This window comes from Mirounga angustirostris, unplaced genomic scaffold, assembly GCF_029215605.1.
Source record: "Mirounga angustirostris isolate CCGP_5_RB_7025 unplaced genomic scaffold, mMirAng1.0.hap1 SCAF_9, whole genome shotgun sequence".
Classification (NCBI taxonomy): Eukaryota; Metazoa; Chordata; class Mammalia; order Carnivora; family Phocidae; genus Mirounga; species Mirounga angustirostris.
Window position 1 is genome coordinate 117293156 of NW_026991717.1, and position 15944 is coordinate 117309099.

Here is a 15944-nt window from a genome sequence, read left to right on the forward strand (position 1 = left end):
AGCTTCTCAGAGACACAGAGCAGGTGGTAGTGAACCCATGCTGTGCCCCTGAGAGTGACCGTGCTCCCCTGTCCCTTTCCTCTGCCTAGGAATCTCCATGAAAGGGTTTTCTGTACCCAGCAGGAGACCTTTGGCACGCTCTCACGGCTTGGCCTGGCTCCAGACGCCACACTAGGGGGCAGCAGTGGGTTTCCCAGCCACCCTAAGTTCAGTCCTGTATTTCTAACTGAGCAGTGCGACTGGTCTGACCTTTCCACCTGGAGCCATCAGGGTCCTCCTGCTCCCTGGGCGTTGCCACTCAGATCAACACTTACCCACACACGCCATGTGGGCCATGTCCAGCTGGAAGCCCTCAAAGCAGTCACAGGTGTAGCCCTCCCTCACGCGCACACAGCGGCCATTCTCACAGCCGTTCAGGACGCCGCATTCCTCTGCCTGCAGCCCTTCGAAGCCGGCCTGGTGCTCTGGTAGGAGGGAGTCAGAGAAGGAAGCTGAGGCCTTGCACCTGACCCTGGGGCCCTCACCCTCCACCACAAAGGGCTGCTCCTGTTGAACTCCTAAGGTCAGGGTTGGGAGGATCTGAACGCCTCACGGAAAGCTGCTGAAATAAAAGGCTGTACCCTTAAGAAATAAGTATGTGTCATCACTTACGGTGGCAGAGACATGCTGTGCTTTAAATGTCAGCTCCGGGAAGGCTGAGACTCACTACTTTCACAGTGCCAGGGCTCCGGAGCAAGTGGGTGTCTACAGTTTTAGTTTTGTTGTGGTTGGTGGTGGTTAAAATCTTTGTATAGTTTTTTTGTGGGGAGGAGATTGGCAGCAAGAGGGGATTACCCTCACTCAACGCAAAGCGGAACCTAGGGATCTGCTTGAATCTCTCCTTTCTAAGCAGCTCCCAACCCCTGAGAAAGACCCGGCCCCTAATCCCCGCGCAGCCTTAGTCTGACGCAGGGGCTGTGCTCATGGCAGCTACGTCTGTCGCACAGGTGCCAGGCCTGGCTTCTTAGAATCCCAGTCCTGCATGCTGGGGTCATTGCCACCAACAAACCGAGTCACCAGAGCAGGCCTTTAAAGTGATTAGAAATCCTTAGCGCACATTTCAGGTGACAAGTGTGAGCTCGTAGAGCAGGTTATTCTGCACACTGAGTGGCGTGGAGGGAGAAACACAGAGCGGAGTGTACCTGCTTTCCCTTGTTCTCTCAGCTCCCTCAGGGAAGCTTTTGAGGTCGAGGTGGTGTCCTGTACCTCTTTGTGTCCCCTGTGCCAGTTTATCAGAGAGAGTTGTTAGGGTCTGAGCCGGGCATTTGGAGTTGGCCCTTGAGTGACCTGAGAGGGCTCGGTGGGTCTTCCCTCTGCGGCCCTGCCCTGCCGGCAGTGATCAGTAGGTAGAGGAGGCAGGAGAGAAACCGCTGCGGGGCCCACAGCTTCCCCATGTGGGCAGCAACACAGACCTGGCCCGCTGGCCACGTAGTGGGGCTGGAGGTCCGAGGGCTGCAGGGGTGACTCAAGAACTGGTGTGTGGTCCCCGGTGCGGCTGGCTGTGTTGGGGAAGGGTGGCTCTGGGATGGTGTCCTCAGGGCCCAGGTAGTTGTAGAAGGGGGCCCCATCGGGGCCGTAGAGGCTGTAGTGCAGGTCCTCGGGCCCAGGGCCGTACTCATAGCCTGGCCGGAAGTGGACCCCCGCCTCCCGCTCCGCTTCAATCCGGGCCACGTTGCACAGCTGAGCGTAGACCTCTGTCAGGGGGGAGGGAGACAGAAGCTGCCAAGTTCCTGCCAGCTAAAGCCTGGTGTGCTGTCCCCCGGCTCGCTGCCCGGGGAGAGGGAACATGCTGGGACTGGTCCGCTCCGGGAGCTCCCGGCTGTACTCTTCCCCCCCCCCGCCCCCCCTTTTGTCCCCAAGCAGCAGGGATGGAAGACAGGGCCACACTCTGCTTGCTCTACTTCTAAATCCCTCCTTCCAAGGTGAGAGCATCCCCTTCCCTAGGGCCCCTCCCTCTGAGCAGGCACGGGTCACCCTTCTCACCGGAGCTCCTGGGGGGGCAGAGGGCACACTGCTGGCTCCAGGCCTCGCCGTCCTGGCAGCAGCATTCCGTGTAGGTGGTGCGGCGCCCGTGCAGGGCTTGGCTGCACACGTAGTTGGTGACTCTTTTCCAGCAGATGTCCGTGTGGATGTCGTGGTCAGGCAGGTCCTCTGGTGGCACAGGGCCCAGGGGCACGTGAGCCCTCCCAGCCCAGAGCCAGTCTCCCTGCCGCCCTACCGCTCCAGGCCTACTGACCAGTGCTCCCGGTGCTGTTCACGCAGCGCTGCTGGCTGAGGTCCAGGGTGAGGGGGGGGCTGCAGAAGCAGTGGAAAGAGCCTTCGGTGTTCACACACTCACCATTCTCACAGGCCATGGCCTGGCACTCGTCGTGATCTGGGGTGGCGGAAAGAAGGAAGGAATGTGTGGGGCAGTACCAAGGCAGCTTGCCCACGGACCGTCTTCGTGGAAGGAGGTTTTCTGGTAACTGATAATGAAGAGTAGCACCCTGCTTCCCCCTCATCCCCTGACCCAGCCCAGCCTGCGAGGCGCCTCCCCAGGGATGCCTTTCCGACAGGGGCTCACATGCAAGCCCTGACAGCGCCACGGCTCCCCTCCCGTCCGGCCCGCCGGCTGCATCAGGAACCGCCAGCACTGATGGGGCCCGGGAGGGGTGGTGTGCGTCCTCACCCTCGCACTTCCTGAGGACGGCGTTGTAGTGGTAGCCGGGGTTGCACAAGCAGATGTAGCCAGGCACCGTGTTGAGGCACCGGCCGTTCTGGCAGAGACCAGGCCCAAACATCACACACTCCTCTGCATCTGTGGGAGGGCAGAGACGATGGGAGGAGCTGGACGAAGCAGAACTTAAGACGAGGGGTTCCAAAGCCAGGCTCCCTGGGTGGGAATCCTGGCGCGGCCACTTGCTAGTCCGGTGACTTTGGGCAACTGAGTTCTCCTTGCCTCCGTTTCCTACCTGAAAAATGTGGCTACTATGACTTAACCTCTTATCGCTGTTATGAAGATTAAAAGGTTAATATAGGTAAGTGCTTACATAGTGCTTGGCACATAGCAAGCACTTAAGGAAAGCCACTTCTGTTTCTATTCTATTTCCGTCTCCAGCTTCAGGATTAGGGCACCGAAGGGCTCATACCTGAACTACCCACCTTGAGTGTGGGTTCCCCGAAGTTTCTGGCTTTGTAAGTGGGGCCAGGGGGATAAACAGCTGTCTCTGTACAGAAGTACTCCCCACCCTGACCCTGTGCCCCATGACTGGGTTAGTCATGGCATCATGGTTTGTTCTGGAGGGTTCAGCCTTGGGGGAGCAGAGGAACCGAGGTCGGGTTATATGGACACCTCCAGGAGGGACTCAGGGCAGACCTTTCAGCTGCAAATCTGCAGGTAGTCAGCCCTGGGACAGGAATGAGGGAAGCGACCTGGGAGGCTGGGGCTGCATGCAGAACTTCTCCCGGGAGCCTCCTGGAGGACCAGGGTGGGCCCCCGCAAGTGAGTGGAGTTTGGGGAGGAGGGTCTCTAGGGAGGTTACCTGTGTACGTGGTCTGTCCAAACATCCAGGCTCCGTCCACGGGGATGTAGCCTTTACCACTAGGGCAGATCTCACTGAATTCAACTGTGCAGGGAGGCATCCAAGCTTAGAGGCAGAAGGGCTCTGCCCCCCTTCCTCTCTCCCCTTCTTCCAGATTCACTGTACAGAGCTGACAGTGAGCATCTGGGACCCTTGGGGGCCTTACCTGAGTCCTCAGCTGGGCAGAGGTCACAGGCATCCCCCCAGCTGGCACCCTGGGTGCAGCAGCACTCGGCCCGGGTGGTGTTCCGGCCCAGAAGGCTGGAGCAGGGCAGCTGGCCGTTCTGCCCGGAGAAGCATTCCATGCGGATGGGGCCGGGGGCGCGGTCCCCTGGCGGGGCCTCAGGAATACTCTGACCTGCGTGTGATAGATGCCCTGTATCACTGTCTGTCCCTGGCCCTCTGGGGCACCCTAGCTTTTGAATTTATTTTCATGGTTTTACGTTTATATAGCACTTCACAGTGTACAGCATGCTTTTACCTGTATTGTCTCACTTGATGCTCTTGACAGCATTATATTATCAGCCCCCTTTTGCACATGAGGCAGTTGAGGCTGAGAGAAGCTCCGTGACTTGCCACGGCCACCAGCTATTAAGTGGCACTGACCCCAGTTCTTCTGGTGCTCAAACCCCTACTCTTTCTGGAATAGCTCCCTGCCGCCCCCAGTACAGGAGGTGCCCCCAGTCCGTGGTCTACCATATGGGCAGCCCCTCCATTCCTCAGCCCGCACTGTACCCCAGCCCCTCCCACCTTTCCTTGTTCCAGGTCTTGCTTTCATTTTCCCCAAGTCAGAGGAGGCCATCTGAGTCCTAGGCCAGCCTGGGGTGAGAGGCTGAACCCAACAGCTCTGGGGTGGAGTGGGCAGGAGAGAGTGAGGCTCAGCTCAGCTTCATGGCCTCCCTCACCGAAGGGCTCCCTGGGGTCACTCTGAGGCTCAATCTGAGATCCCTAGGCTCCATAAGTTGGCATCCGTTCTTCCTGAGCCCCCTGTAGGGTTGTCCCAGCCCCGAGCCTCCAGGACATTCCCTGACCTGGGACAGGCGTCCTCTTGTCTTGACGTTTGCCCTACTCTGACTCCTCACTCTGTTCTACTCCAGTCCTAAGTAGCACCCTTGCGCACACGGCCCTGGGCCCGGCCCGGGCTCCCTCTCAGTAGCCGGAGCAGTGGAAGTGCTCTGTAAGCCGCAGAGTGCTCATGCATAATGACGGCGTAGAGTATGGGGCGTGCTCACCTCCAGCCACCCGCGGGCGACAGTGGCCCTCCTGAGCGTCGTACTCCTCCAGGTCGCTGGCACAGAGGCACAGGAAGGAGCCCTCCACGTTCTCACAGAGCGCCGCCCCACACACCGCCAGCATGAGCTCACACTCATTCACGTCTGCCAGGCACGAGGACAGGCTTGGGGGTGGAGAAGACGCAGCCCATGTCCCCCCGGCCCTCTGCCTCCAGCCCAGTGGGCGGATCCTCCTCTCATCCCCTCAAAAGAAACCGGCTAGGTCTCAGGGGAAGAGCAGAAGGGAGTTAGCAGGAAGGAGGAACAGATGAACAGAGAGCATCAGAAGGGAGAGGCGAGAAGGGTGGCAGAAAAGGATCACTAAAGGGACCAAGAGGAAGGGTCCCTCCCTCCGTGCACATTCTCCCAGCGCGCCTCTGGAGGCCATGGGGGCTCTGGAGAAGGGCGGTGCGCCTTCACTACTGTGCTCGCTCTCCCTGCTGGTAGAACATGGCCAGCCTTCTCCTACTGAGCTGGTCAGGGTGCCCGCTGCGGGGTGGAGCTAACTCACCCTTCCTTGCCCACTCTCTGAGGACCTCTTATGGAGCCGTGTGACCTTGAACATTCCCTTCCCTGGCCCCGAGCCTGGCTAGCCTGCAGGCTTCTCACCAACACAGTCCCAGCCGGAGGACGAAGTCTCGAAGCCCTGGTCACAGAGGCAGCGGAAGGAGCCGTCGGTGTTGTCACAGAAGCCGTGGCTCCCACACAAGGTGTCGTTGGCACACTCATCTATGTCTGTGGGACAGTGGGGGCCAGAGTGTAGGGTGCACTCTTGCTCTATTTGCTGGGAATACTTGGTCTATTGACATCAAGGTCTGTGAAAAGTGACTTCTAAACACAGGACAAGAACGCTCTAACATTACCGTTCCTCTTCAATTTCTGTGCAAGCCCTGCTGTATGGAAAACACGCAGCTTCAAACCGCTACAAAAATGGAGTCCTCGGGACAAAGGTGTTTCTAGTTGGATGCGTGAAAAATAGGTGTCCTCCACCCTCCCCGTTCCTGCTCACCGATGCAGTCTCCAGCTGGAGCCATGTGGAAGCCAGGCTGGCAGCCCAGGACACAGCGGTAGGAGCCAGGGCTGTTCTCACACCTCCAGGCCCCACACGCCGAGTCTCCATAGTCCTCACACTCGTCAACATCTGCTCCCAGCGCCAAGAGAGGGGACAGAAATGGGCAGGTCACTGCTCTGGCCCCACCTCCTTGGCATTACAAGGTCATGTCCCACAGCCTTCGGGGTCCTTGATCTGTTACAAATTACCGTGCTCATCTCAACTCCAAAACAAGTTCAGGATCATTTCTCCTGACCCAGCAGGGATGATTGTCTAGGTAGAGAACTATATGGGATTTAGGAAAGCACTGAGCTCCTAGCTGCCTGCAACACCCTTTCCCCCAGCCCCTTCTCCCTGTAGCAGAGTACTTTATGATTCTCTTTATATAAAACCTTCACCAAAGTGTACTGCAGAAAATTGTCTTCATATCTGTCTGCCTTGCTCAATTTCAACACTATCCATAACTATTTGTCCTAGCAAAAGACATTGAACCTAGCAGGGGTTTAATGTCTATTGAATCAATTTGGCTTTAAAAACTAGACTGTGTGCTCTGCTAGCACAAGGATTATGATTATCTTCATTTTGTCATCTTTGGATAGGCCCTGAGTCAGCCGAGGCTCAATAAATGCATTATCCATTGGATGATTAATCTGTGGGAAGTGCTCTGCTTCCTGCAAGCTGCAGTGCCTGGTCCTGGGGAGCTGAGGACCAGGCAGGGGTGGAGGTGGGCAATGTGAGGCAGCACCCTATCCACGCCCCCTGGAGCCCTTACCCACACACTCCCCACTCTCTGGGGAGGGCTGGAAGCCGGCCTCACACAGACAGCTGAAGGAGCCCTCGGTGTTGACACAGTGTCCTCCCAGACACCGGTCCGTGACTGCACATTCGTCCACATCTAGAATAGAGCCCCCTGTCAGCAGACCCAGCCACAGGGCCCGGGGGCCCAAAGCAGCCCAGAGGACAGCCGGAGAGCGGCTTGGGGCTAGAAGATCTGAGGAAGTGTCCTGAGCTGGAAGCCAGAGGCCAGGCTGCGGGGAGGAGCCCTGGAACTGAGGCACTATCAAGGGCAGAAGGATGACACCCAAAGGGTTCAGAGGGCGCCTGTCTGTCGTAGACATGGCGGAGAGGCCCTGTTGAAAGACTCTGAGTGCCTTCCTGACATCTGGCTCCCTGTCATCGCTCAGCCTCCCATCTCCCATCCCTGGGTGGGGCTGGGAGCACCGTATTTCAGTCTAGACATAGCCTCTGGCAGCCCCTGCTGCTGGCAAGTGGACATGGCCCAGCTGGCTTCTCACCCTGGCAGCTGGTGCCCCCCTCTGCGCTGGCGAAGCCTGGTGCGCAGAGACAGAAGAAGGACCCGTGGCTGTTGAGGCACTCGCCACGGGGTGCGCAGTACTCCTCTCCCACACACTCGTCCACGTCTGCAAGGAGAAGGCAGGCAGTGGTGTCTCCCAGGCGTGTTGCCACCTCCCCCGACCCCCACTCACGGCCCACAGTCCCCGATGGGCATGCGGAGCCACTCACCCTCACACACGGTGCCATTGGTCAGCTGGAAGCCCGGGGGGCACAGGCACTGGTAGGAGCCAGCTGTGTTCTTGCACTCGCCTCCCCGGCAGCTGCTCCGGAAGTCTTCACACTCATCCACATCTACAGGGTCACACGGGGAGCAAGGCAGCCTGTGGCGGCACCTCCCAGGGCAGGAGGCAACGGGGAGGTCTCCAGAGGGTCTGTGCCCTGCCTGGGGAGTCCGGACCCGGAGGGGCGTCATCCCCTTGTAAAGCGGCACAGCTGGGGAGGGGGCCTCCGGGAGCAGCGTGACTGCAGCTCCTTCCACTTCTGCCTGGAGAAGCCCAGCTGGCCTTCTCCAGCTGCCCACACGGTGCCCTTGGGGACACTCAGCCTCTCCCCGAAGCCCTGGCCTAGGGTGGCCAAACTCACTGCCCTTACCGTGGCTGAGACAGCTCAGATTTTACGGAGAAGCGATGGGAAAACAAATGAGAAATCAATGAAGGAAACAGATGCCGAGAACCGGAGAAGGTCACAGAAACTACGTTCTTGAAGTAGGTCTACGGATTGCCTGGGACAGGCCGATGTTATCCAAAATCCGCTCCCAGCTCCCACCCTGACAAAGAACCCAGGAGGCTGCGTGTGGAACAAACTCCCCTGCAGCTTGCGATCCGGTGGCTCACTGGCCCCTAGACCCAGACTGGCAGCCGTCTTTCCAACCCCTGTTGAGGGACGGGTAAGGATAGATGTCCTTCAGATGCCATCCAAGGTCTACCGAGCGGCCCCTGGCCCGGAAGCAGTCCCTGCTGTGTCTGGTCACTCCCTTCTCTAAGGGTGGTGGGTTAGTCTCCAGCACCCCATCGGTGCTCCCCTTCCTCATGGTGGCAGGGGGAAGGGGGCTCTCACCTTCACAGGTGTGGCCCAGGGTGCTGGGCCGGTAGCCCGCCTCGCAGTCCCTGCAGGAGAAGGAGCCGGCCGTGTTGGTGCAGACTCCTGAGGGGCACACTCCCGGGAAAGCGCACTCATCTAGGTCTGTGGCAGACGGCCAGCCAGTCACCTGGGGGGCCCGGGAGGGCTCCCTCTACCCGGCCAGGCAGGAAGCTCCCCACACCTCTGGCCTCCCTCTCTGAGCTTGTAGGCCTTTCTCCGGGCCCCTGGGGGGAGGCAGCCCTGGCTGTGGGCCTTCTGTGGGGCAACCCTGGTCCCCCTTTCCTCAGAATGCTCTGGGGGCAGCTCTGCCATCAGCTTCCCTCTTGTCTCTGTGACTCCCTTTTTTCCCTCTGTCCTCACCTCCAAACCTGGGGATGATGACAACAGATGCTCTCCTTGGGGCCAAGTCTATTTCTAGGGTCCTCTAGTCTAGCCTGGAGACCCTCAGCAGCAGCCCAAAGCTGGGGGATGAACAGAGGAATCTTTGGGAGGTAAGAAGGCCTATATCCTTGGTCCCCCTCCGCCAGCTGCTCCCCGGGGTTACCTTCACAGGCAGTGCCGTCCTCGTTCACCCAGTAGCCACTCTCGCAGGCCGAGCAGCTGAAGGAGCCCTCCGTGTTGAGGCACAGGCCCGTGGGGCACGAGGCCCGGCTGGCACACTCATCGACATCTGAAACAGGCCAGTGAGTTCTGTGTGGGGCTCTGCAGGACAGACGTGGCAGGACAGCCGGAGACTGACAGGTCGGCAGGGGTAAGGCGAGGGACGGGTCTTGGCAGGATGTGTGGCTGGGTCAGCATGGTTAGGGATGCGCATGCAGGGCTGGATTAGGAGTGAGTGTGCAGAGGGAAGGAGCTGCAGGCCAATTTGCCTGCAGAGGAAGGTGCTTTAGCATCGCTGTACCTTGGCAGCCCTTCTCATCTGAGGTGACCTTGTAGCCCTGCTCACAAGAGCATTTAAAGGAGCCCTCCAGGTTGATGCACTTTCCATGGGCGCAGACCCCGGAGGTCAGACACTCATTTATATCTGTGGGAGAGAAGTCCAAGATGGCGGGCGGGCCTCCTGTCCTTCGTGCAGTCCCCATTGTCAGGCTTAGGGCATCTTAATGATGAGGCCAGGGAATCAGCACTCAGAGGGGGCATAGGCCACCCTGGGAAGGCGCTGAGGTCGTTCCTGCTCCTGGCCACCCCCTCTACCTAGGAAGGGCAGGGTGCCCTTCCCGCCTGAGCCCACTGCAGCTCTATCTAGTAACACGTAGCACTCCGCATATGTCCTAGAAAAGGGAGCCAGGTCCCTCAGCCTTGGGGCTGGTTTGGCCCATCTGAGGACACCCGGAATGACATGTCCTAGACCCTTGACTCACTTTACAGTAGATCTAAACCTTTCTGGCCTCCTACTTGCCAGCCAAACTGGTATGATTCCATGTTCCCAGCCCAACAACCAGCTTCAGTATGTGAGTGGGCAATGCAGAGAGAGGCCAGTCTATGCCTGGGTGGTTGAGTGGCAGTCTTAAGGGCCTGGGAAATGCCTGCCCTCGCCAGAGCCTCAAAGCATCTATTCACAATTCAGTCCCTCCCGGCATTCTGAACCCTGGGCCCTTCTTCCTGCAGGGACTGAGAGGAAAGAACATTCCTTCTATGGCTGACACGCAGCCCCCTCTGGGGGGAGAAGAGCACCCCTGTTGGTGAGGTGTTGCTGTTTAGACATTGCTGTAGAGATGCCAAAGGCCCCTCCTGCCCGGGAACCACAGCAGGACTTGGCTGTGAGCTCACACCACCAGAGTTAGCCTCTTCCTAAGATTCTTGGCAACTCACTCTACCCAGCAGGATCTGGCCACAAAAGCTTCTGGGACCTTGGGCTGTAGCTCCGGGATGGACATGGCCAAGGAGCCAAAGGGGCCCCCGCCCAAGCCGATTCAGAGGGCAGAGCAGCAGTCACCCAAGCACACCCATCTCATGGCCAACGTCATGTGGGAACCCAGCCAGGTCAGGGAGGACAGTGGCCTCCACGCCACTTCCCTCTGCCTGTCTCTTTCCCTCCCTGTGTGTGGGCTCAACCGGAGGTCCCAAGGCCACACAGCCCTCTCAGTGCCTTGGCGAGCGGCCCTCACCTACACAGCTCCCGCTCTGGCCCTGGTAGCCCTCCTCACAGGCAAGGCAAGTGTAGGATCCGGGGGAGTTGACGCATCTCCCGTCGGGGCAGGTGCCAGGGTGACGGCATTCGTCGATATCTGCAAAATAACATCCCCTCCCTTGGTGATCCCTGGGAGCCACAGCACATGGGTAGTTCTGTGAGGAAGCCAATCCTTGACCCTGCCCTTGGTCGGGGAGAGGGAGGGATGCCAGGTTCTGTCCAGACGGAAACTAGGAAAAAGTGAGTGCTGTCCAGTGTTTCCAGCTCCACCTCCCACCCACTGTCCCGGACAAAAGAGAGAGATAGAAGAACTTTAGAAAGGGAGACTCCCTGGGTGGGGCAAGAGGCCATGGTCACCATTAGCCCTGGGAGGGTGGGAGAGCTCTGCTTTGTGAACTGGACCGCTGGGAAGGGCCTTCATAGCTGCCTGGGTGAATCCTGTTCTTCTACATAACCGGGATGGCTTACGCTTGCACAGCAGGTCCCCGAGGCCCCAGAACGGATCACCAGCTGGGCAATGGAGGCAAAATAGGCTTTCCTGCAGCAGGAGAGGGGAACTGAGGATGACCTCCAATCTCGGGAAAACCAGCCCTGAGGCCGATGCAGAGTCACGGGTGGAGGCTGGCAAGGCTTCTTGGCTGGAGAGACTTTTGTTCCAGCTGAGAACCATGTAGGGCTCCCAGCACTCACTCTGGTGAGGTCCAGAAGAGAGTCAGAAAGGGTGAGCCTGGGCACCAATCAGACAAACGGGAAGAGGGGACCCGAGGAGGGAGAGGAGCAGCCAGTCCTGGGAGAAGGACAGCAAGGAGGAGGACAGAGGTCTTGCTCCCAGAGACTGCAGGCAGTGTTCTTCCTGGTGCCACCTGGCATATCTGGAAGTCCATCACTCAGGGCACACAGGGGACTTGCTCTGAGGGAGGTCACAGCGCAGGGCTTGAACTCCGGGTTGGGACTGCAGGAGGACGTGATGTGCCTCGGGCTCAGTGTTGAGGCTCCCAGTCCCTATTTGTGACAGATTGACTGAGCTCCAGAGGAAACAAGAGGATTTATTCTTCCTAAAAGGGTAATTGTCACTCTCCTGGAGGAAGTCCACTGGCTTATGCAGATTCAGGAGCCCTCCTGCCCAAGAGGAAGACCTACTTAGCACCCATGGAGGGAATGCAGGAGGCAGGGCCAAGGGTCAGAACACAGACTTTCCGCAAAGGGACGAAAGCCAGCAGCTGTTGTCACAGAACAGGACATGGGCCCTGAAGTGAAGAGTGAAAATGAGTCTCCCTTGAGGTTGTTTGTTCTGCAGAAGTCAGGCCACATCAAAGCCCTCTGTCCCAGGGAACTGGGACCCTCTCAAGGCCAAAATTTCACCACAAGGGTCCAGAAGAGGAAGATATACACAGGGCAGGTGGTTGTTCAGGTGGGTATCTGCAAGGAGATACCCAGAACCCCTAGGCAATCTTGGGGACACTGAGATAAGGCTCATCTCTACAAAGAGGGTAGCCAAGAGCCCTTGGGTGGGCTGTGGTGGCACTGGACTAACCTATTCTAAGGGTTTCTGTAAAGACAGAGATGGAGAGAATAAGACAGAGGAGGGGGATTGAAGGGTCTAGGACCACTGACTTTGGCCGTCCAGGAGAGAGCAGCCAACACCATGGCCTCGGGGCCTTGGCTGAGGTACAGGAGGAAGATGGGCAAAGCCATTGGGAATGATAAGTAATCCCTGCTTCAGGAGATAAAGAGGCAGAGGTGAGGACCCTTTTCTAGGACTACTCTGAGAAAAATGAAGTCTTTGGATCTCTCCTGCAGGGATCAGGCAGTGTAGGAAGGAGATTAGATTTAGCAGGAGCAAAGAGCCCTGATGATGTCTGTCCTGCTGCAATCGTTCTGGGCACATTCGCGGAGGTGGTGCACAAAGTGTCTTACGCTGGGCATTAGGAGACTCGTGGTACTGATGGTGTTCACTAAGTATTCCAGCTCTCCCCTTGCTGGGCCAGGGTGGCCTTGTGCCCCCTGGTTCTTTGTGGTTGGGTGGGATCAGGGCCTTAGTGCTGGCTCATGAGCTATGAAGTGTGTCATTTATGGACCAAAGCATAATCGTGAACCACTCTGAAGAGTGCTCTTCCTTTCTTCCATGGAGACTGGCCACATTCAAGACACTGGCTATTCCTTTCGGCGAGTTCTAGAGTCAGGAAATGTGGGGCACGATCCTCAGCTGACCCACGATGGACACGTGGCATTGGTCAGATATAAACTTGCTGCGTTCTAAGTCATGAAGGTTGGGGTTGCTCATTAATGCAGCATAACCTAGTCTGTCCCGGCACCCCACTGCTGGCTTCCTTCCTCAGACCAGAGCCCCGCCGGCGATTACTGCATGCGAGAGGTCGGTCAGCATGTGGGAGAGGGAAGGCTCTCCCAGATGGGAGTGGATGTCAGAGCCATCTGCCACGCCCTTCGAAAGGAGCCAGATAAAGATTCCAGATGAAGTAGACTCCACTTCTGACCGGTCTGTGTTAAGGGCACAGATTCTGATGTCACTAGCTTTCCTGAGGCTGTTCTACCAACCTGGTATGTGGACTGGAGCCAGATTGTTCTGCAATATTAGTCTAGGATTTGAATTTTATTTTATTTTATTTTTTTTAAAAGATTTTTATTTATTTATTTGACAGAGAGAGAGAGCAGGGCAGGCAGAGGGAAAGGGAGAAGCAGGCTCCCCGCCGAGCAGGGAGCCCGATGCGGGACTCGATCCCAGGACCCTGGGATCATGACCTGAGCTGAAGGCAGACGCTTAACGACTGAGCCACCCAGACATCCCATAGGATTTGAATTTTAATCTAAGATTACCATATATTTTGGTAGGTTCTAATAGCTTGGTAACCGGGGGCAGGAGCTATCTGTCTTACTTATCGCTGTATTTTCCTAGCCCGTGGCTGGGACACAGGTGGCCCTCAACATATGTTGCTCACCAAAGAATGAGGCCATGGGACTAAAACTTCATACCCTCTTGCTGTGAGTTGCTGAAGAGACCCCAGGAGACCCAGGGAAACAGGCGCCCCGGGGCCAGCTTGCCAACCAGCTCTGCACCCTGGGAAGATCCTGGAGCCTTTGCATGGGGATGTGTAAGGGTCCCCATTTCGGCTCCTTGTGAGAGCACGGGGTGGGAGCGGGAGGGCGCTCTGGGGCCAGAAGCTCGGGAGAATTTGGATGTGGTTGGGGCACAGGAAAGGCCTGGCAGTCTGCAAGGGGTCTAACCCCTTTCCATGGGAACCCAGAGTCTTGGTATGACAGAAATGCCACTGAGACTTTGGATGGGCCACTGTCCAGAACATTTGGGCCTTCCACCAGAGACTTTGAGTTGAAATGGAGAGAGTGGTTTCTCAGTTGGAGCGAGAAGAAAGAGGGAGAGGAAATTGACCAGGCTCCCGGGGTGATGGCTGGGTCTGTGGTTCCTGATGGAAACCTTGGAGGAGTTTGCAGGCTACACCAGGCTGTCTTTCAGCAGCCTGAGTATCTGCCCGGGGCCAGAAACCCACCCTGACCTCCCAGCCGAGGGGCGCGTCTGGAACTTTTCCTCTGGGAGGGAAGGGGACGATCCAGAGTCATGGACTGGAGCATGGGGGGAGTCTAGAGGTAAAAAAGAATGGGGCCCTCACATAGAAATGCCACTCCCTGTGCACTGCAGGTCTTGTCGTATGTATTGGCTTATTTGGTCCTCACAAGGGCCTCTGAGATGGGCATTACAGTTTGCATTTTCAGATGTCAAGACGAGCCAATCCCAGGCCCGTCTCTACCAGAGCCTGTGCCTGTAACATGGACTGGTTAGTATAAATCTGGTCTTTTTAATGTCCTGGTATTTTCTTGGTTCATCTCCTTTAGTTTTGCTTTTTTTTTTTTTTTAAAATAAAGTCTAATGTCAAATTTGTCATGTTGTCATGCTTAAACGAGGTAATCTATCAAGTCCTCGCACAGCTCCTGGCACGTAGAATACACCCAGCAAAAGCTAACTCCCTCACTCTCCATTCTCCTGGAAAATGCCGGGCTTTCTGACTCCTTCATGCTCATGAGGACAAAGAGAGTGCATTTTGGCTTTAATTGTGCGTAGGCCAGGGTATTAAAGGGAGAACTCCAAGAGGGAAGCATTGAGAGGAGAAGGTGACCCCCGGGGAATGCAGATAGAGAGCTGTCTGTCCTCCACCTCCAGCCACCTCTCCCCTTTGCTAAGACCTTCTAGGACTCCAGACTTGGCTTCCTTGGTAATGGCATTGGAAAGGGGCACTGTCCCTTCGTAAGGTATTTACCTCCAGGACCCTGTGAAACCAGGGCAAGTCCCAGCCTGGAAGAACCTGGAGGCTGGCAGGCGGCTAGTCCTAAACTTGGGTCAAGGGCAGGATTTCTTTCCAGAGAGAACCTTGCTTTACCCCCCTTCATTCCTATCTCGGCCAGTCTTAGCACATAACGCAGGCCTCTTGCAAGCATTTGACACCCCAGCCTGGCAAGGAGGGGGTGGCCGCAGAGCTGCCAGGAGCTGGCGTGATAGCAGCCTCCAGCCAGCCTGTGAGGAGACCACTTGGCAATGTCACGGCCGCCTTTTGGCAGGGCCTGGGAAATGGAGCAACGATCGGGGCTCGTGCATTCATTCTTTACTCATTTACTCATTCAGCTAGCATTTGCTAGCATTTGTCCAATGCAGGACATTTCTCAGGTGTCTGCACATGAGTCATCTAAGGATAGGGTCCAGCCCCGAGGAGCTCATAGCCTAACAAGCTTTAGCAAGTAGGCCAGGGCTGCACCCCAAGCTCCTCCCAGAGAGACCAACTTCTCCTCTGTCATATAGGAGAGCGGTAGAACTCAAGGCAAGGGGAAGGGTTGTATAGAGGGATGTTCCGGGGTCTCACGTATATAACATTGGTTTTGCTCCCCTGCTTTGGGGGGCAGACAGGACACCAAAATATCACTGAGGGGATGGAAGGCCTCATGAATTCCCAGACAGGTCTCTGTCCACAGGAGTGAGCTCAGTATCAACGGGCCCAGTCGGAGACAAGCTGGAAGGTGAGGTGGGGGCAGACAGCGCCCCGGGGAGGGACCAAGAGGTGGTGGGGTGGCTGGCTGCCCTCCCTCATCTCATTTCTCACCTTGACAGTGTCCCTTCCTGACCATGATGTAGCCCTGGTCACACTGGCAGTGGTACGAGCCCTCCGTGTTGGTGCATCGTCCCCCGCGGCACACCCCTGGCTGCTCACACTCGTCTATGTCTGTGAACACACAGAAAAGTCCTGAGTTGGGCCAGCCCTGCAGGGAGTCCTGGGCATCTCTTCAGAGGACAAGGACACCATGCTGAGGCCCCAGTGGGAAAGGCATCCTTGCTGCAGCCATGATTGGTGGGGGCTCCCAGGCCAGGTCTGAGGCTGATCTAGCTCAGGCCTCTGCAAACCCCTGAGTTCCTTTCTCCCTGGGACACTACTTTG

General features: G+C 57.2%; 1 protein-coding gene across 4 annotated transcripts in view; it reads right to left on the bottom strand.

The window, feature by feature from the left end:
* LTBP2 (latent transforming growth factor beta binding protein 2) overlaps positions 1-15944 on the bottom strand; it is a 103125-nt gene that overhangs the window by 3011 nt on the left and 84170 nt on the right. The window contains exons 18-35 of one of the 4 annotated variants that reach the window (XM_045901233.3): positions 15612-15731; positions 10466-10585; positions 9259-9381; positions 8902-9027; positions 8334-8459; positions 7446-7568; positions 7217-7342; positions 6694-6816; positions 5880-6011; positions 5480-5605; positions 4832-4975; positions 3766-3957; positions 3561-3644; positions 2708-2836; positions 2276-2413; positions 2023-2190; positions 1452-1733; positions 315-464 (exon numbers count right to left, since the gene is read on the bottom strand). In XM_045901233.3, the coding sequence (XP_045757189.2) occupies positions 315-464; positions 1452-1733; positions 2023-2190; positions 2276-2413; positions 2708-2836; positions 3561-3644; positions 3766-3957; positions 4832-4975; positions 5480-5605; positions 5880-6011; positions 6694-6816; positions 7217-7342; positions 7446-7568; positions 8334-8459; positions 8902-9027; positions 9259-9381; positions 10466-10585; positions 15612-15731 (2532 nt within the window). The remainder of the gene's footprint in view (positions 1-314; positions 465-1451; positions 1734-2022; positions 2191-2275; positions 2414-2707; positions 2837-3560; positions 3645-3765; positions 3958-4831; positions 4976-5479; positions 5606-5879; positions 6012-6693; positions 6817-7216; positions 7343-7445; positions 7569-8333; positions 8460-8901; positions 9028-9258; positions 9382-10465; positions 10586-15611; positions 15732-15944) is intronic. The other 3 variants (XM_064571354.1, XM_045901234.3, XM_045901235.3) reach the window with 3 other exon arrangements.